We start from the raw sequence: 21,306 nt of genomic DNA on the forward strand, positions 1-21,306 counted from the left end.
CATAGGAGAAGGCATGATGTGATAAAAGAGCATAGAGCAGAGATAGATTAAAGAGTAAAGAGCAAACAAAAAAAATCCCGCGTTTGACGGCACAGCCAAAAAGATCCATGATACATAAGGATATATGGAGAGTGGAGGTGGTGCAGCACGTGACACTTCACAGGAGAAATGTAAATGCATTTCGAATTAATTTATAAAATTGTACTAGAGTTTAAGTAGTAACTTATGCAGATAATATCGCTAGGGATCTGTGCACTAATCATCAGGACTCTATTTATCATTTTCTTAATTTCATTTAGGGACGTCAACTGTTCTGTTCCCATGTCAACGCTAGCTCGGGTTACCCTCCTCTCAGTCTCACGTCACTTCTTCTTCTTCTTTTTTTCTTTTTAACCAAATCGTCTCATTTTTTTCACCAGTGACTTGTTTATATGTAAGCAGAAAAAATAATAAAATAGTAATATATATAATTGATCAAATATAATATTTTTATATATCGTTTACAAAAAAATTGTACTATTTAATATTATTTTATAAATTAATACTTTTTTTATTTATAATTTATTATTTTACAAATATGGTAAAAAATTCTGCTAGTTCCATTCCTGTTTTGTTTTTTTTTTCTTTTCCCTCCGATACTGCTTTGCTTTCGCCCATAGAATTATCTAGCCAGCTATTGAAGAGAACAAGTGACGTGTCCTTCAAAAGTTAGGTTTTCCCCGGTTAAGTTCGAACAATTGTTGTCAAGTTCATTTCGCACTGCATTCTCAAAAGGATAAAACAGATCCCAAGAATTGAGTTCACCTACATATATACAATTTGCTGGTTGACTGGGTAATGAACCTCAAGCTATATTCAAAGTCTGTCTGTATTACAGTTGAATGTGTTGTCCCTAAATAAAAGATATGAATTGCAAAATACATTTTTTAAGCAAAACAAAATATGTGAGAAAATCTCGTTTATTGATAAATAAAAAAAAAGCATTTTAACATCAAGAAATTTAGCTTTGATGATTAAACAAGGAATGCGAATTGTTACTCTAAATTTTCTGCTACTGGTTTTGGATTTATATAGATTAAAAAAATGCATTTTAGTGTAGACATAAGAGGAAGAAAATCTATATATTTCCTTGAGAGTTTAAACTGGTAATATTTCAAACATATCTTTTTTAATTTAAGAAATTTTAAATCTTAATTTTTTTGATGAAATTATAAACTATGATAAATATTACCATATGACCTTTCCCCCTATTAAATGGTCGTTTCTTTCTCCCAATTTTACATTTTTTTTCTAAATTATGCATGTAAGAAAATTATTTTAAACATTTATCATCACAGAATGGATGTTCTTTCAAAAGATTTTATCTTTTTCAAAAGTAATTGAGGAACTTTAAATAATATAGCATGAAATTATAATTATTATGAAAATTTAATAATTGTTCAATTCCTTAAGTCAAGGTGGATAACACACCAAGAAATTAAGATAAATATATTATATGAATTTAAAATACTAATTTAAAAACTTTCTTGTGGAATACATGATCAAATCGATCAAGAATTGTTTATATATTGTGTGAATCCTTGGAAGTTGGAATTGAGAATTAAAGTCATTCTTTATCAAATCATATACTCTAAATTTTAGGTTTTCAATGCAGCAACCTAAGGAATAATTGAATGATGTCACAATGAATGAAATCTAGTCACAATATTTATTAAACTATGTATTTCCTATTATAAGTCTAGTGGTTAGACCTAAATTATCTCTCACACATCAATATTAGATATGTTCGAAACTTATTAGCAATTGATTATATTATTACTGAACTAAAATATCATTAAATGAATTATAATATTAAATTATTTTTTAGCAAAACAAAACATGACACTTGATTGTAGTCCACAAAATTTTATAGGAAAATTCTAACAAGATATATGCATTGGTGGATCTAGATGAATGTTATGGAACGCAGTTGCAACACGAAACTGAGAGAGCTTTACTGGTGGCTACATGTAAGAACTCTGAAGAATTAATCCATACCTGATTGGTGAAATCCCATATATAGAAATTGAACGATTTGGCGGGAAAAGTCACGAGGTCATTAGAAAGCATGGGAGACATGTGGCAAATGGTTATAGTCACTAAAGATGTGTGATAATGTCAAAATTAGTCCATCAATCTTTAGAGGTCAGTGCAAATAAAGTTGGTATTGATGCACGTTGATTACAAGAGTTAACCTAAATCAAAGATCAGATTGATTTTCGGTACAAGAGGTCGTGATACATAAAATAATGTGATCTATCTTTCAAGGCCTACTTTCATTATGGTTGAATGACAGAATGGTAAAGAAAGACCGATAGATAACAATAATATTTTATTAATTTTTTGTTTATATATATATATATATATTATTTTAATTTGTCCTAAAATACTATATACATGTAGTTTATTAAGGATTTAATTAATAAATATAATTATACTTTTGTACAGTCAAATTCCTCTCCAACTTACTGTACTGTATGAAGTTGTGGCCTGTGGGCATAAGAAATTGTTTAGTTTTTACTCACAGGACAAAATTAATTAGAACGAGCCTAGGAGGGTATTACGGGTTGCATAAACATTAAACAGAAAATATAGGTCTAAATAAATAAATAAAAGAGTTATTTTTTTTCAGTAATACGTGACGTCTCCCGGTCCATATAATCTTGTATTGAAGCAAACGGCGCCGTGTCGCACAGAATAAAGCGTTTGTTAGTAACTTAACGTCGTTACCCGCCGCAACGACGTTTGTAAACGGAGTGCATGAGTTGACGGAGAAAGGAGATGAAATGGATGGAGAGAAGAGCTATATAAAAACATCTCTCATCTCAATTATGAATTCTGAACTCAAGACACAACATAGCATAGAAAGAGAAAGCGCAGGGTCCGACCCGATACCTCATCTTTCGCCCTAGTGCTCGTTTTCAGAGCTGCAAAGGAATCGACACAGAAAGTGATTAAAAAAGGGAGAAGATATCTTTGGTGTCAAACGCTCCCTGATTCTTCTGCTGTGGACTCCACTTCTCTACTGTTCCACCTCTCCACACTACGGTAATTATGTCTTTCTTCATGGAATTTCACTCGCACTTTTATCTTGTCATCTTTCGGATCTTTACTTTTTATTTGTTCAAGTTTCTGAATTACGGGTGTGCTGAGTTTTGATTTGTTTGGTAAGTACTAGTTTAGAACAGAAAGCGCGTTAATTTTTCAAAGTTGAATTGTGATTGTGTGTTTTGTTTGATTTGATTTCAGATTCTGTGAAATCTCTGAACGAACGCTCTGTAATTGGTGATTTTGGAGCCGAACTGTTTCGTCCAATGAAAATCAATCGCGAAAGTTTCCGTTGATAAGTCGTGGAGAATTTACTGGTAAAATTTGATCCAGTTAAAACAGTTATTCGTTGGCGAAATTGAGTGAATGCGTCTCCGATCTTCAGCCGGCCGGGGACGTAATCTGAGAAGATCTGAGAATTTTTAATACTAACCGAAGCTGCAAGTTCTCGAATCCCGTGTTCGTTTCCGAATTCAAACGGGATCGAATTCTATGAGATTTCATCTCCGGAAGGAGCGAAATTCAAAATTCCGTTGAATTACCGGGAAGGAAAAGGAAAACAGAAAAACGGAAAAGCATCATATTCAGGTTTTGATGGAGCTTCCTCAAGCATGCCCCCTTGGAACCGAAGGTAGTTCCTGATAGTAGTTGGTCCTATTTTTCCCAGAAAATAAATAAAAATGAAATAATTAATTAGTTTATTTGAATTTGTTGGTATGAGATTTTCTGATTTTTTCCGGGAACACGAGCAGGGAGGAAACCGACCCATGACTTTCTGTCACTCTACAGTAATTCAACTGCCCAACAAGATCCAAGGCCACCTTCTCAAGGTATTCCGCTTTTTAATTTTTGATTATTATGCAAAGCGATTCACTGTGAGAGTTTTTTCTTCTTCTTCTTTTCTCTGTTTTTTGCCGTTTTTTCTCTGACGTGGGATCGTGGTGTAAATATCTTATAAATTCCACATCACGGTCAATTTCTTTAAATAATTCAATTAGTTATGTACATCATGGTTGCTGGTGCACGTGACCGCTATTTAATCAAAGGATCTGAGCCATGAATCTCATGGTTTGCGTATTTATCATTGTGTGGTGTTTTTATTGATATCTGTCGTTTGATGGCTTTCCCATCGAACGGAGAAGTGTCAATCAGAACGTATTTAAACCGTTTGATAAAAGGTTGGGTGGGGCATGGGGATGGTTGGGGGCCCCAATTTGGAATTGGAGTTGCAGGTGATTTGACGTTTCGCATCTGGTCTTTGTTGTGGAGGGAATGGCGTCCTCGTGTAGGTGTATGTAGTTTTCCTTTTCTCTTCATTTGTGAAAGAAATTACTCTCCCAGCTCACAAACAATTTTTTATTTTTCCTCAATGAGGAAATGAAAACGAAAACGAAAGACTTGGATGCATCTATGTTCTTTCTTTGGGCGCTATATATTTATTTCGCTCCCTTTTTTCCCAAAGCGAAAGGTTTGTTTGTCTCTTTGGCTCAAGTTTTGGTTTTGGAATATCTCTCTTCCTGGCCTGGTTGGCTTGCAACGTCTTATGGGACTTCAGGCTCTGCTTTCTCTCATTCCTGTCTCCTTGAGCTTTTCTCTCTCCCTCTCTCAAAAAATTAGGCACATGATGATGATATGAACTATTTATTAATAGATTAAAAATACGTTACTTTTATTTCACAACAGGTGAAATCTTCGTTACGACACACGCAGTTACGTACGTACCATGTACCTAATTTTATGTCTGGATTTCAAAACGTTAAAACAATACATACCATGCGTCCTGTTCGGTGTAACGGTACGAGTGAGAGATTTAGGTGGGGGAAAACACGAGCGATGGAAAAGTTTAAGGGTAACCTTTTGTTTGTGACTTATGTTTTGGTAAAATTATATTTTTGGTTTTTCATTTATTTTTAATTTTAAATTTGATCCTCCTATAATTTAATTTATAAATTTGGTCATCAGTTTTATAAATCCCTTCAAAATTGGTCCTGGAAGCTCGAGTTGAACATTGACTGTTAACCTCAGACGTTAGGATTCATGTGTTATCTTTCCAAATTGAACAACCCCAGAAGTGGGAGAGAGACAAAGAGTGATTTTTCTCTAGGTTCCAAGTGAGTGAAAAACTTGCGATGGAAAAGAAGTACGAGATTTATCAAGACCTACATGTCTCTAGCACCAGTGGTTAAACCATTCAAAAGACCAATTTTACAGGAACAATTTATAAAGGGATTTATAAAACTTGGAGACTAAATGTGTGAATTAAACTATAGGGGGACCAAAATCGAAATTGAAGTAGGACTGGAGCACTAAAACTACAATTTTACCTAAAAAAATGAAATCTTTACAAGGAATCACTCAGACACGTGGCAGTCGACGTCTGAGGTTAACGGTCAACGTCCAAATCAGACTTTCAGGACTAATTTTGTAGGGATTTATAAAACTGGAGGATCAAATTTGTAAATTAAATTATATGGGAACCAAATCTGTAATTGGAGATAAAGTGGAGGATCAATTTTACAATTTTACCCTTTTGTTTTCTAAAGAAAAGGAAAAGGATGGTTTTTCATTTAGATTCTCTCTATTCATCACTTCTAAGTTCTGACCTTCAGTTATAGTACCTTGAATTCTTCCAATTGAGAATTGAACTTTTTTTTATTAAGTTAATTAATTCATCTTTTTTAAAAATAACAAAATCACAAATTCATATTATTATTAATTATTTTAATTTAACTAAAAATTTATTTTCTTTTAAATTCATGACATCTAAACAAAGATAATAACTTATTCTTTGATCTCCTTCATCTATTTAACTTTCCCCCTCTCTTTTTCCTTTTACCTTCTTTCCTCTCTTAACTCCAAGCACAAACGGTGAAGGTTTTAATGTTTTTAGGCAAAACTTTAATTTGAGGGTATTTTCATACTTTATTACATCAGTTGTTTATTTTTTCTAATAGAATTCACTTAAGCTTTATTTTCATAGAAATTTATTATTTTGTGTTGATAAGAAGTTTCTATTCCTATATAATTGAAATTATTAGCATATTTAAAAATGTATATATCAATATATTGTTTTGCATGGGAACTAAAAGTAGCAAAATAAAAAGTGATATTTCTGATTAATTGAACGCTGATATCTTAACCTTAGTTAATGTCTTACTGTGCTCACTTATTGTGCACATGCGCGTCTTTTTTTCATGCATTATAGTTTGCTGGAAATGAAAACGATGTATCAGCTTTTGTCACAATCCGTCTTTGTTTCATGTATTATTTGTTTTAATAGTATTTATTTGGGATGAATGAATGAGTTATCTTTCTCTTCCCTTAACATCTTGTTGCCATTTTCACGTGTGAACATCAGGAAGTTACCTCAAGACCCATGATTTCTTGCAGCCACTAGAACGGGTAGAAACGAAAGCCAGTGCCAAGGAAGAAGCCACAGATGAAATATCATCGGTGGTTCAAAAGCCACGTTCACCTTCAGTTGAGCACCTCTTACCTGGAGGAATTGGGACTTATAGTATTAGCCACATTTCATATGTTAATAATAATAATAATAATAATCAAAGGGTTCCAAAACCAGAGACATCATCCCTTTACGGGCGTCAAGCAACTAGTACGGATAGGAATGAAGAAAACTCTAACTGCAGTTCATATACTTCAAGTGGTTTCACTTTGTGGGAAGAGTCGTCGGGGAAGAGGGGAAAGACAGGAAAGGAGAATAATGCGGGCGAGAAACCCTCTCTAGGAGGTAAACCATAAATTTTCTCTTTATTGTGTACATTGCATCAGTAGTATTTTGTAAAAATTCGCCGAAATATTTTTCAATTTATAAAAATAATAAATGACATTTATAATTTTATTTATATATATTCATATAAAATTTTGATTTATTCAAACAAACACTTTTCATCTTAATTCAATGAATTTCATAGATGAATTTATAACAAATTTTTGTATGATAATAATTTATTGAATAAATACTTAACTAAATATGCCTTAAATATTAGAGAAAAGAGGTTATGCTATAAAATTATTTTATATTTTTATTTAATTACAAATTATTATTTATGATAAATTTATTAATTTTTATAAAAAAATAATCTTAAAAATTATACAAATAATAATTTGTGATTAAACAATAATATTTTATACCAATGTATCGCCACTTTGTTCCACCAATTTCCTACATTGTCATGGAGTTTTCTGTAACTTTTGTTTATACGTGCATGAATCTAAACTTAAATCAAAACAAGGATCAAACAACCACTTTTCCTTCCTTATTTCTCAATATTGAAGTCTATTGGCAATTTATATATGCAAATCATCTCAATTGTTGCATAGAAATTTGATCTCTTCCTAAAAACAAGTAGATGGAGAAAGTCATCTATTTACAATAGGAAATTATATCTGTATAATTTTAAAAAATATATTTAATAAGAAGAAAAGAAAAAAGATGATACCTACAAATATATTTGTACAAACATTTGTTTATATAAAATTATTAATGTGATAAAAAATAAAAAGTAAAAATAGAAAATCTTGTATTACATCTATAAATAAATATATATGTCTTGCCACAATATATGTGTTGATTCCTTTCAGATTTACACATGTAATAGATTTAGCGTGGCAGTGTGCTGGACTAGTTAGCCAAATTCTATTCATTGTTTGTCAATTGCCAGTATTCAGCAATAAAAAACAGTAGAAGTAATAATAATAGTAATTACAATATTAATGTTGTCAAATATCAACTGCATAATGTGTCTAACGGTAACAGCGTTTGGCCGCGCTTGATACTGTGACAGAGTCTGCAGCAAAGCTAGGGCAGTGGACAACAACGGAGCGGACGTCACAGTCATTTTCCAACAATCGTCACGGCAGCTTCAGCTCTCGCTCTTCGTCTCAGTTAGTCTCTATGCCTCTACTTCGATGTTTATTTGCCTTCCCCCCGCTTAATCTTATTAATCTGAAAGAGGTGTCTTTTAAAGTGGGGTTATTTATATGTTTATGATGGATTTATGGAATTGATTTAACAGGACAACTGGGCTGAAAAACCAGAGTTTTATTGAAATGATGAAGTCTGCAAGGGATAGTGCACAGAATGAAGTGCTAGAAAGCGAGGAAACATTTTTTCTCAAGAAAGAACCCTCCTCGAACACCCAAAGAGGTAAGTTTTAATATTCCCTTCTTGAGAAAGGCTGCAGCATGCCCATGTCTCTTTTATGGAAGTTTTAGAATATTTTTAGCTGGCTCAATTAATGTTCATGTTAAATAACTCCTTTTGACCAGTATCATCATAGAGATGTTAACTAGATACACCTTTTTAATATACTTTGTCAAACAATTTTTAATAATTCTTTAATTTTAAACAGCAATTATTTGTTTTTAAAACCTGATCTATTTAAAGACAACTAGTAGCTAGAACAAAATTTTAAGAATAAATTAATAATAGTGTATTAAAAAATACTATTAGTATTTTCCATTATTTATTATTTTATCTCGTTTGTTTTTTTGTTTTCTTTACTTATCTCTATGCTGTATAAAAATACAAGAAACTCTAAAATACTGTTTAATACATCTTTATTATTAATTGAAATTTATTAAAAATACTAATTTATGTGTATCTCGGTCTTTATTTAATGAATTTTACTTATAATTTTATAATTTGCAATAAACTATAGTAACTAAACAAAAACAATGTTAGAGAGAGTGTGGTACAGAATTTGTTGTTAAGACTTGTAGAAAGTATTGTTCAAGTACACTTCTCCTTCAAGTTTTTGACTTTCTATGTTACTCCGGTAAATTTGGTTTACAAAGGCAACAAAAAGTGTTTTTTCATTATCTTTGGACTACAAAATACCGTTTGGCTAAATTTTCGCAAGAACACGTATGGGACTAATTTGAGAAAGTTTAAACAGGAGTCTCAAACCAAAACAAAGTCGAATTTTGTGGTATTCCGGTGATACTTTGTATCAACTATATTTTTCTCATATCAGAATACTTTTTGTTCCTTTAACTACTATTCTTCCTGTTTGTTGCCATTATTCTTGTGTTTTTATATTAATGTAAAGAGGGAGTAAGGAGAAAATTTTCAGTGCGATAATCACTTTTTAATTCTAACCTGTTTGAAATTTTCTGACGAGGTTAATTTATGTGATTATTTACAGCAGAACTGCTTGTGAAAGTGGATGGGAAGAGTACTGATCAAAAGCCAAACACACCAAGATCAAAACACTCTGCAACAGAACAGCGGAGAAGGAGCAAAATTAATGACAGGCAAGTATATATCGCCTGCCAAACTGATAAAAGTTTTTCTGGATGCTACAGCAGGCACTCACTAGTTGCAAAGTGTAAACTTGAAATGCAGAGTATAAGGAAGTTTCCTTTTTACTTTTTTATTTATGAACTGAATATAAACTAAGATAAATTAAAAGAAAAATTCCTTACAATAATTAGGAGTGACTGACGGGTCCTAATGGTTAACTTGTAAAGACACCAAGTATTTTCATATTTGGATACATAATATTATCAAGTTACACAGCCTTACAGGGCTTTTTATGCTTCCATTGCTGCCTCATTTTTGTTTGGGTGGACCAAATTCAAAGATCATGAATCAGGGTTAATATAGTGTTTATTTTAGAGTCTTCTGACTGAACATTTTTGAATTAATCATACAGATTCCAAATGCTAAGAGAGCTTATTCCACACAGTGACCAAAAGAGGGACAAAGCATCTTTTTTATTGGAGGTACATTCATATGAGATGACATAGTTATTATCTTATAAGTTTGTCGTATTGCTCATTAATGCTCAATCTGAACTATTTGTAGGTCATTGAATATATTCATTTTTTGCAAGAGAAGGTGCACAAGTATGAAGGTTCATTTCAAGGGTGGAGTAACGAGCCAGAAAGATTGATGCCATGGGTAAATCTCACTTCTTTGTTGGATTCATTCATTAGTATCATATAGCCTGCAGATTTGAATTTAGAAATATTCATAAATAATTAATGATTGCGAACTATCCAAAAACTTATTTTGCATTTTTTTTAATATTTATATTAGAGAAATAATGACAAGCCAGCAGAAAGTTTTCAACCTCGTGGCACCGATAATGGGTCAAGTCCATCACCAACAATTCCTGGGAGTACCCAGAATGTAGAATCTGGCTTGAGCACAGCAACTACCTCCAAGACAATGGATCATCAGGCTGGAAAAATGAACAAGGCTTTTCCAATTCCTATTCCTTCACAGCTAAATTTCTTCACTCCAACCCAAATCGGTGGTCCAGGTGGAGTAGTGTCTCAGCTCACACATAGATCGGCATCTGATGCTGAGAACACCAAATATCAACCTTCAGTGGAATGTCAGACTATGACTGCTACCAATGAAAAGCTGAAAGAGAAAGAGCTCACTATTGAAGGTGGTGCCATTAGCATATCAAGCGTGTACTCAAAAGGGTGAGGATTTATATTATATTTATTTCTTTTCTGTATAATAAGAAAACAGCTTGCTCCTTTAGACCATTTTGAAATCGTGTTGGTCTGTTGGACATAAAAAATATGGATTCATTCCCTAGTAAGCATTAATAGGAAGAGAATGTAGATGTGGCATGTGATTATGGGGACATGCTCTTTAATAATAACCTACTTATGTCGCGTCATACTTATCTTGACCCTGGCCTGATGCCGCAGAGTCTTTGGATTTATGTTATGCAACCTATATTTGAACGTATTTAACTTTCTTTCTCTTATTAGGATTTGCAATTCATGATGCTGTATAATAGGGGAACAAGTCCATAATTTCAGTTCGCACCTTAACTATTATTTCTTTATATTAGATCAATTGTCTTATGTTAAGATGCCTTTTAGTGCTGCTCTATTCCATTCAAACAATTAATTATACAATATTAGAAATTAGCCCAAATATTTGCACAACATTTATATGAACCAGGTCAATCTTTGCATTGCATTTGAATTAAGTATGTAAAACTTTGCACTTACTATATTTAGTACCTTTTTGTGATAGTAGAGAACTAGCTAACAGTCTTCTCTTTGAATGCTTGCAAGTGATAAATGGTTTAATTAGAATAGCAACATAGATTTCTAGAAGCATTTTGGTAACACTATATTAAGATAAATGTATTATACTTGGACAGGTTGTTACATACGCTTACACACGCATTGCAGAGTTCAGGGGTGGACTTGTCACAGGCTAGCATCTCAGTGCAAATTGAACTTGGTAAACAAGCAAACATCAGATCAAATGTACCAGTGTCAGTGTGTGGTGCTAAGGTATATTGACACTCGATTTGTAATTTAATGCTAGAATCTAGCTTATTTTCATTATCTAATTTGTTAATCATGTTCCCCTAGGATGGTGCAGTTCCTTCTAACAATCAAAAGATGATGCGCTCTAGAGTTGCTAGCTCTGGGAAGTCTGACCAAGCAGTTAAGAAGCTAAAGACTTGCAGAAGTTAATTCGACCGTTATATTCATTCTTTCTTTATTACAATTCTTACTAATTATTTGGGGTAACTTTTTAAAATTAATTTTTGGAAGGGGTATTTTATGTCTTCTGCTGGCTTTATTATCCAGCGTGGGGGAGATCGACTGTACATTCAGTGTCTTCTTAGTTTGTTGGGATCATTAGGCTCACCCCAACAAAATAAAATGAATTATTTTAGTTTCTAAATCATATAAGTATAAAGGCTTCCATACTAATCGAGAAGCTATTTTTTAACCAAGGCTTCTATTCATGTAAAGATTGTAAACTCTCGCTCCGTTATTTGCTGCATATTGTTTTTCATTTGGTTTTGGTGGTTTAGTCAATCGTTATGAAATACTAGCATAAACTATAATGATACCTATTGTATGTATTTTTTTTAGAATATTTGGATAATAGCCAACAGGAGTTGAGTGAATGAGTGGAATGATAGACGAAACTCATTCTTAAAAGGACCAGAGTTTAAAACACTAAAAGAACGCACTATTTAAATGATTTGAATCCCAATAGTGCACTAGTGTTCGAAGGATCGATGTTATTTACCTGTAGGAATATTCTGGTTAAGATTAACAAATATATTATATAATAAATTAGTATAATTAAATTATTGAATTTTATGTACTATATGTATGATTACAAGTAATTTTTTTACTTTTACCTTTTGTATTTTTGTCTTTTTCTTATATTTTAAATTTCTTTAAGGCAAGTGAACTGAGTCAACCCATATAATCCACTAACTCACACAGTTAGTTGAGTTGGATTGTGTATTATATTTTTTTTTTTGCTCAAAAAAAGCCAACCAGGTTGGATTAATTCACTTTTTGAGCAATCTTTGGTGAGCTAACATATTATTTGAGTTGATTCTTTTTGACTTATCAAGAGGACAATATTCAGTCACATTAATTCGACAATAATCCAAAAATTCAATTTTATAAAGAAAAAGTCTAAATGTTTGCCTCAATTTGAGAAGGATTAGATACAAAACTTAAAAAAAAAAAAAACAGCCAATCAAGTGGAAGACTGCAACTATTGTTATTAGAGGCTTTTTCGTTATTTTTTTTCTTCCTCCTCTTTTGATAATCGATCACCAGAACACGCATTACACTTGAAGTGGGGAAGGGGTAAACTGAATTACACTATGGTACAGACTTATAGAATAGATCGTATTCAGTATTCAATTAAAGGTCTTAAGGAGAATGGTAAAGCCAATATTTGACCTTTTACAAACTGAGCCAAATTACATCTTTCATCGGAATTAGTTAATTTGTTCTTGTCACATTTTTACTATATAAAAAAAAGGTAAAGGGTCTCATGATATATAATCAATCAACTTTCAAATAACAATAATAATAATAATGTGCCCAAACAAAGGGAATGCCACTTAATCATCACTAAAATCAAAGGAAATTCATATGTTTTCTTCTAATTAATAGTGTGAAATTTACGAAAGGGTTGAAGTAGTACACAGCACCAACCATCACCATCAATATATTGGTACCAAAGCAACATCCATTAAGTTAATATAACCATGTGTGTTATCAAGCCTATTAATATTTGCTACTTAATTATGAAATCCCTACGTACTGCTACTAGCATTAGTGACCACTGACCAGTGACTAAGGTGACATTACTCATTGGTCAGATAATAATTTATACAATTGGACCCTTTAGTCCCAGTTGGGGTTTCTTGGATCATTCAATGTATATTAAAATAGAATAACGAGAAAAGTTCGTGAGTATTTTCTTGGGATCTACTTATATTCAATTTCCCAATGATCTTCTTGTTTTTTTTTCCAACACTACAAGAATTTAGCTTTAGTTGCTCTCTGTTCAAACTGTGTTTGATTTGACCAAAACAATCCTTCAAAGCACTCAAAGAAGATACTCCATCATCTCTTGTCTTCAAGTTTTATTTAATTGAATATAAATCCTAATTTGGCCGTGACGAATTGGATTCACGGTTTCAGAAAATGCTGGTTTGAAATTGGGTGTCTGCCACTTTTATGCTGTTCACAAAGTAGGAATTGAATATGATGAAATGGATGAAGTATTTATCAGTAGAAAACAACGCACTAATTTTGTGCTATTCGCATATTGCCGACACCTTACACAACGAAAATTACTTGAATTGGTGGCTTTCAATTGTTAATTTGATTGTGTTAAAAGAAATTGATCTGCATGATTTGAATTATTTTTAAAAAAAAATTACTCTTTTTATTTTAAGTTGAGCTGCATATGTCTTAGATCCATGGTTCTAAACCGATTTATCACTAGATATTTGGTCCATTTTCTAACGCTATTGAGATATAAATTTATGAGCGAGTACACTTGCCCCTAAGTAAAATAACACCACAATACAAGAGATCCTTATAATTCGACTAACTGCCAATTAGCTCGAGTTTAAAATCTCCCTCGGATCTAAACAACATATGAAACTCACTTTTGAATACCCTAGTTAAAAGTCATCTCTAGACAGTCATCTGAAAGTTTCATGTGACTGGGAAAAAAAGCTATTAAAGAGTATAAATACTATTAATAAATATTTTTAAAAATGTGATCAAATAAAAAAAATTAAATGTAATATAAGTCTTTTTTTTTTTACATATATGACTTTTAGCATGAACAAGTATTCAACTCCTTGCATTTTTTTTATGGAACATTGTTAAAGATAGGAGAAAAAAGGATTGAAACAACTTTTTTTATATCAAACAATCAACATTTTGTAAATACAAGTGTTCACCATCAAGGGAGTAGAATATTCTTGGGGCAATAAAATATCCAATAAAATCCCATGATTCAAGCATTAGTGTGGTCACTTGTAAAGATTTCGATATTCAAAATAGTGATACCAGGAAATGACAAGAGTGAGACTGCGAGTTAGAGTGAATGTGTAGTGGTGTCTTTTGTGCTTGCCTTATATCATCCTTAGCGTGAATGCATGAGGAATGCCCTCATTGGGACTCGCTACTTTTAAGTGCTCATTGGTAATTGTTTTTTTTATTATAATTTGGTGTTTCGCATATGTATTATTTCTCTTTCAACGCTGAGATCATTCTTGAATGAAGTTGTTTATTGGGGTTGTTTACGCTAAGGTTGTGTATTTAGGTTGTTTATGTTTGAGCCAACGTGTGTGTTTGTTGAATTTAAGTTGATTCAATGAGACTGATGTAATATTCTAGATGAATCATGTTTTAATGAGAGGAATTAAAAATTATATAAATATGAGATTGTATAATTTAGGATGATCTAAAAAAATTAATTAATATTAGTCATACCAATAAGATATATTTATTTATTTAACTTATCATTTAATAACTTGAAATAATTATAAGATAAGTAATATTTTTATTTTGTGGAAATAATTTGTCACAACTAAGATGCACTTAATATCAATGGCCAGAACAATTATCATCAAATCAAATAAAATGTTAGTGCGGAATATGTTTTTTTTTACTAGTTGATTTTGAGATTGAATCCAAAATAATATGCTTAAATTTTCCAAATTCTTTTTCATGGGATTGGGTCCTACATACTTTGTTAAGTATTCTATATGTAAAACTCTTTTCGGTCCCTTCTATAAGGATAAAATTAGGAGTTAGGTTTGATAGTTTTTATTAGAACCAATCTATAATGTATTTTGTATAAATTATTTTTTCACAAAAATTCTTAATTATGAATCATCTTTTAAAATAATAAGTGAAATACATTAATGACTTAAACGATATGAAAGTCTAACTTTGCCTTATACGAAGAGTCTTTTAGAAATTTGACTATTCATATGCATAGTTACATGTGGATTTACGTGTAGATTTTTTTACTTAATATTGTAAGTAATTAATTTTTTTTCATAAAAATAAATGTAAAAATTATGAAAGATAAAAGAAAAAATAAATTAGTACAAATTTTATTTACAGAAAAAAGTTAGTTAAGTTATTAATAATTTAACTTAAATTTTGAACCTATTGAAGGGGGAGGAGAGAAAGAAAATTTTTCAATTCTATTTCATTTAGTTTAAAACATTGATGAAAAGGTTAATATTTTTTTCCTTATTTGAAACTTTGAAACTTTGTTTTACTGCTCATCTCTTTTTTTTATATATAAAGGTTTTACTACTCATACCATTACTATTTAAATAGGTATAACATTATAATATCCCCATTTTTTCTCCCCCTTTCTTTACATACCAAGATATTTTTCTTCCCATGAAAACATCTTTCCTTTGTTAAAAATCTCTTTCCTCTCCTTCCCTCTTTTAAACCAAACCCATTGGATGCCCTCAATTGCTAGAGAACTCTTTTATCTCTTCTGGCTGGTGGATCTGGAAGTGGCGTGAGGATGTTCTTGGGTTTGTTCACATGGCTATAGGAATGTTTTCCTGATTATAAATCGTTCACAATTCTTCACTCTACTCCTGCATGTAATCCTGTTAAGTGGAGTCCTCTACCTCTTATACTATAAAACTTAACGTAGATGGTAGTTGCCTCTAACTGAAGTGGATTTGCTGGCATTCTTAGAAACACCTTGGGTTCTTAGATTGTAGGATTTTTCTAGGTTCGTTGGCCAAGACAACTTCTTGATCATAGAAAAAAAAGGTTAACAAAATATCAAATTAGTGGCACTTCAATTATGAAAAGAAACACTTGTTATTAAAATGAAAAGTGGCATTAAAAACATAATTTATATGCAAAGTCGGTGCTGTTGATTACTAATTAAGAGGTCCTCTCAATCCTTGTATTCTCTCATATTTGAAATTTACTCATCATCCTAGAATGACAGCTCTTTATTATTGCGCCTAGCCTTCGTTGGCATGTCATTTTTTATGATTGAATGGTTAAAATAATGTGAATTATTTAGGGCGATATTAATATTACTCTTTTATTACTGACAAAGTAATTTGATGTAAATCTTTTTCATTAGACAAAAATGGTAAACATCCAATAATGATAATTTTGGGTCAGAAATAGTGATTGATTTTTTCCATAGAAATAAAATTTTAACTCCAAAACATACTTAACCTATAACGTTAGGAAATTAATTTTGAAAATCACTACACTCTGGGAAGAAAATAATTTAATCGTCACCTATGGTCCAAAAGATTAATCTCATAACTATGCTTATTAAAATACAATAAATAATATTTATTTGTTTTTTTTCTCAATCTTTCATATTAGATTCTGTTAAATCTTTCAATTTCTTAAAATAATGAATATGTGGTATTAAGTTTTTAATATATTAAATATTTTCATAATTTTTTACTTTTATTTATTTAACCGGTGTCCTAGGAAAGACTAATTTACCTTCTCCCGGGATAATAATTAAACAAAGTCGAAACACCAGAATCTAATACGTTTTCGATTCAATACACACGAGCGTCATCTTAGCAAAAGACGTCAAAAGTAACGGTAACAAAGCATATTCCTCCAACGATCACATGACTCAAATAATTTATCTTCAATGACGGGTATGCTGGAATAAACCAAAAAATCACAGTGTTCCACTTTTCTTGTCTAGTGGCTTTCTTTGTTTGGCACAATTGACCACTGATTTTTATTGAATGTACTAATTTGTTAATATGTCTCCCTCTGGAACATAGACTCCAAAGAGTAAGAGCCTACTCTAACTCCAGCTTATCTATAAACATGACACTACATGATACAGCCATAAAGTTCCCATCCCATTTTTTATTATTTGGTCTTCAACTACTACTTTATGGTTAATGGATAAGTTTTCATGAATTAATTAGAAATGGCACTCACTGTCAAATATAAATGAGATGATGATACAAAAGCTTCATCCAACCTAGCATACCATTCCCGGAACGTACCAATGTGGAAAATGAAATTAGGAGCATTAATTAATACACCAACAAACAAAACCTTTAGTGTATAATAATCCAGAAAATCACAATGATGGAGACGAATTTAAGAAAAAAGGAGGGAAAAAATTATATATTTATATCCAAGAAGAAAAAAAAAAGTGAGGCAAATACCAATGAATTAAGCTTTCCAAGAAGGGCAGTTTCCAGTAATCCAAATTTGTATAAGAATTCCTCCGTCTACAATGTTGTTTGAACTGCTCTCACCCTGTAATGGCAGGGTAGCTTTCTATACATGAATGTGATGGATTGATTATTTTGCAAATATAAAAATTTAAAGTATCCCCTGGCTGTTTTTGCTTTACCCACTTCACTTTTCTTTATGGGTCACCTTTTGACGACCTCGTTGTTGATTCGCTGAAACTGCCTGGAAAAAACTGCTTATCTGTGGTAGAAAAACCAAGTGCACCAGGAGATGATGATGGCACAAGTAAATTCCACTATTTCCCAAGACATTAATCACGTACTACTCAACGCCAACAGTTCATATGCTGATGGTTCCAAACACTCCTGTGGGTTGGCATAGAAATAATCCTCTTCTTTTGGCTTGTCAGGGATTACAAACCTCTTGGTTTGGCTACCCATGCGATTGGCATGGGCTTCCTTCACTGCTGAAGAGAATTCATCCCAGTTCAGCACTCCATTATTGTATTGATCTATCAATTCGACTAGGAGTTTTCTGTTCAACAAAATCGTTTTCTTGAACCCAAGATATCTGTACATGCATAGAAGAGGGTATAAAGTCAACTCACCTGACACAGAAGTACTACTGAAAAGACCCAAACCATTAAACTAAGCTTGAATACCATCTCTAATCAACAATAACAGCAAGCTGATCTCTCGGAAGATGCAAATACAAAAATTGTTTCAACATGAAGTGTTTTTAGTATTTTAACAGAACACACATGCCAACACTCCCAAAGAAATATAAAAAACCAGTTTTAGTGGTTACTGATAGAAACAAAATTATATCTGATTATCCAAGAAGGAGGAGCAAAAGTAGTTAAAAGTTTACAAATTAATGTAATTACGTGCAGAACTATACCTGCGGTGGCCCTCAACCACTTTGGCCATATTTCCATCATATGTGGGAACAAAAATATCACTCTCTAATGAGACAAGATAATCCAATGCTGCCATCTGGGATGAATGATTTTGGAAGAACTGAAGGTCGGATGGCTCCAACAGCGTTTCCTTCCTGACCTGTTTTGACAAAGTACAAAGTCAAATGCTAAGAAAGACATTAAACAATAACAAACATTACAATTACCATATGCCTTGAGTATTGATGTTTACCAATTTTGGGTACTCCTTCGCTAGACTTGCCATTCTCCTTTCCCCTCCATATATTTCCCCAGCTGCAATGTAGATTTGAATGTTCTGATCAATGTCAAGAGCCTTAAGCGTAAGGGCAGTCTCCTCAGGTGTTAGAGGGCATAAACCATCTTTTCTTTTCAAATCAGAATTAATTATTTTTTCCTTCCACCAAGGATAAGCATATCTGCCAATGCACGGAATATAGAAATTTGAGAGAGATTCATATGAAATATCTTTTCAATGTCCAAGTTGATTGGAATTAAAGAAAAACAATGAAATCATGGAATAGCATGACTTCACATCTAAGTAATCACCTCATTCTTGTCAATTCGTCCACCTCATCACTGTTACAACCTTGAGTACAGCCAGAAAATGCCAACATGTCCATCTCATACCTCAAATGGAGCACCAGAAATGGCCCCTTTTGCCTAAGAAGCCTGATCACCTTTCTGCCCAACTCCTCTATCTGAGAAGTAAATCTCAGACCACTAAAATTAACTCGGCAACGCAGCTTCTGAATCTCCAGCGGTTGACCATTATTGGCCAACCGAGCATCAGTTCTATTTAAATGAACAACTTTGTACTTTTGTATCAAGGGTAGAATCTGCAAGAACAAATACAACATAATTCAGCTACACAAGATAAAAACAACAATCACAAGCTCAGCTGACAGTTTTTAAAACTCCAAAACCAATTGGCACAAGGATACTACATAACTACAATAAAACACACCTGATCCTTATAGTAAGATATATCAGACCAACTAATAGGCGGCATGGTGTAAAGAAACCCGCGCTCCACTTTCAGCTTGAGTCTGGGAGGCAACTCTTTCAGTATCCGCACTTCATCTCTCAAGGAAGTGATAAAATGATCCACATCAAATATGTCTTGGAAGTCACTAAGATACACAACAAAAAACACTCATTGATAGGAAATTATCACTAAAAAATAATGCTCAATTTTACAACAAATTAACACCATGAACAGTGAAATAAGAGGGTCACCTGGGATCAGCCCAAAAGGATGTTTTATCCAGTTCAGGAACTATAAGCGTGACATTTAAATATCGAGCAATAGCCACCATGTCACATATCTGTCAAGTTACATAAAATCAAATAATCAGGAAAAAAAAAGAGAGACCCAATGCAAGATAGGTTATGAATTATGATTGAAAAAAACAAAACCACTCACTCACCGCAGCTCTCATCTGGTTGAGTCCTCCATTGCACGAGACCATAAGATAACCATTGTTTTTATAAACTCCTGGTGACAAGAAGAAAAAAAACGGTCTTATCCATAAGGTAACCAATAAACTGTTTCAAAAGCAAAATTAGAGCAAAGAAGTAGTTAAGTAACAGATAGAAACAAGAGAGAACCGAAACAGAAACACTGACTCTTTGGAGGGAGAAGAGGAGGACGCGGTGACGGTAGCTCGACATCCATTGCTCTAACGGCAGACTCGTGAGTGAAACAAGAAGGCCAACCTTTCAAAACTCTCGGCCCCCACATGTCACCCAACGCCGTTAACTGAACGATGCAGGTCCACAGTAACACCGATGTGGTCGCCCGTATCATCCACATCTTCATTCTCGACCGCGACGAACCCGAACCCGAACCCGAACCTAACACACCCATTCCCATTCCCACCTTCGGAACCTTACTTTCCCACTTCTTCAGACCCATAAAACCTTCCCACTCCGCCCTGCACATTTATTTTATTCTTCTCTCTTCATAACCGTCAAAACCCTAAACGCCGTCGTTTCGATCCTCCCCCCTTCTTCTCTCCGACGAGATCCGTGCTTCCCCGAAACGGCACCGGATCGAACCTAAACACGGACTCACGAAACCACAACTCGCCAATGCCGACACTGACAGATTTCTATTTTCGAGTTCTAGAAGCGTCAACGAAGCTCAGTTCTTGGCCGCATTAACAGAAAGGCACATCCACCCGCTTCTTCCGGCAGAGAAGCGCAGACGACGCTTATTATCCAAATCGAAACCGCGCGATAACCACCACACAATTCTTTTTACAATAAAACAAAGAAAATATCTTGCAATTTGGAGGAAGGAACAAATCGAAAAAGAGAAGGGTGTCGCCGGAGAGTGACGTGGCTGATCGGCGGCGAGTAGAAAAAAAAATGTTTTAGGAAGTGAGAGAGTAGAGAGAGAAGAGAATAAAACGCAAACAGAAAGACATTCGGTGTTGGCGCACACAAGAAAGCAAGCAAAGGCGTGCGCCACCCGTTCTAACCCAACCCAACCCAACCCAACTAACCATGGTTAAGCTCATCTCACCTTTGGTTCGCTTCATTTACTTAGCTGTGTCTTAGTGCTATAGACTTCGTGTTGGACTTGAAAATTACTTTTGTATATACTAAAAAAATTTCTAAATTTTTTAAGTAATAAAAAAATAAAAATTTAATACAGTTAATTAAAAAAAGGATAGAATAAGAACAATTATTAATATAAAAGTAATGGAAAATTTAAAAAATAATTTAAGGATAAAATTATCCAATGAAATATA

The 21,306-nt window shown here is 33.0% G+C and overlaps 2 protein-coding genes across 3 annotated transcripts; one reads left to right on the forward strand and one right to left on the reverse strand.

The window, feature by feature from the left end:
* The first annotated feature begins 2,866 nt into the window (after positions 1–2,866).
* Positions 2,867–11,911, forward strand: LOC114411772 (transcription factor BIM1-like). 2 transcript variants are annotated; one of them, XM_028375460.1, is made up of 12 exons: positions 2,867–3,087; positions 3,289–3,718; positions 3,840–3,917; positions 6,446–6,835; positions 7,893–7,992; positions 8,124–8,254; positions 9,258–9,363; positions 9,765–9,834; positions 9,917–10,012; positions 10,151–10,545; positions 11,244–11,379; positions 11,461–11,911. In XM_028375460.1, the coding sequence occupies exons 2-12, from the start codon at positions 3,682–3,684 to the stop codon at positions 11,563–11,565; spliced, it is 1,644 nt and encodes a 547-aa protein (XP_028231261.1). In that variant the 5' UTR covers positions 2,867–3,087; positions 3,289–3,681; the 3' UTR covers positions 11,566–11,911. The 2 variants fall into 2 exon arrangements, with proteins under 2 accessions (XP_028231261.1, XP_028231260.1); XM_028375459.1 differs by having other exon boundaries at positions 2,868–3,087; positions 9,255–9,363.
* A 5,599-nt stretch (positions 11,912–17,510) lies between these two features.
* LOC114411774 (rhamnogalacturonan I rhamnosyltransferase 1-like) lies at positions 17,511–20,988 on the reverse strand. The gene is made up of 8 exons (XM_028375461.1): positions 20,177–20,988; positions 19,978–20,045; positions 19,787–19,875; positions 19,515–19,680; positions 19,097–19,386; positions 18,762–18,966; positions 18,511–18,668; positions 17,511–18,180 (listed from the first exon to the last, which is right to left on the reverse strand). Exons 1-8 carry the CDS (start codon positions 20,490–20,492, stop codon positions 17,925–17,927), a joined length of 1,548 nt encoding a protein of 515 aa, XP_028231262.1. The 5' UTR covers positions 20,493–20,988; the 3' UTR covers positions 17,511–17,924.
* Between the last annotated feature and the right edge of the window lie 318 nt (positions 20,989–21,306).

Source organism: Glycine soja, chromosome 5, assembly GCF_004193775.1.
Source record: "Glycine soja cultivar W05 chromosome 5, ASM419377v2, whole genome shotgun sequence".
NCBI lineage: Eukaryota > Viridiplantae > Streptophyta > Magnoliopsida > Fabales > Fabaceae > Glycine > Glycine soja.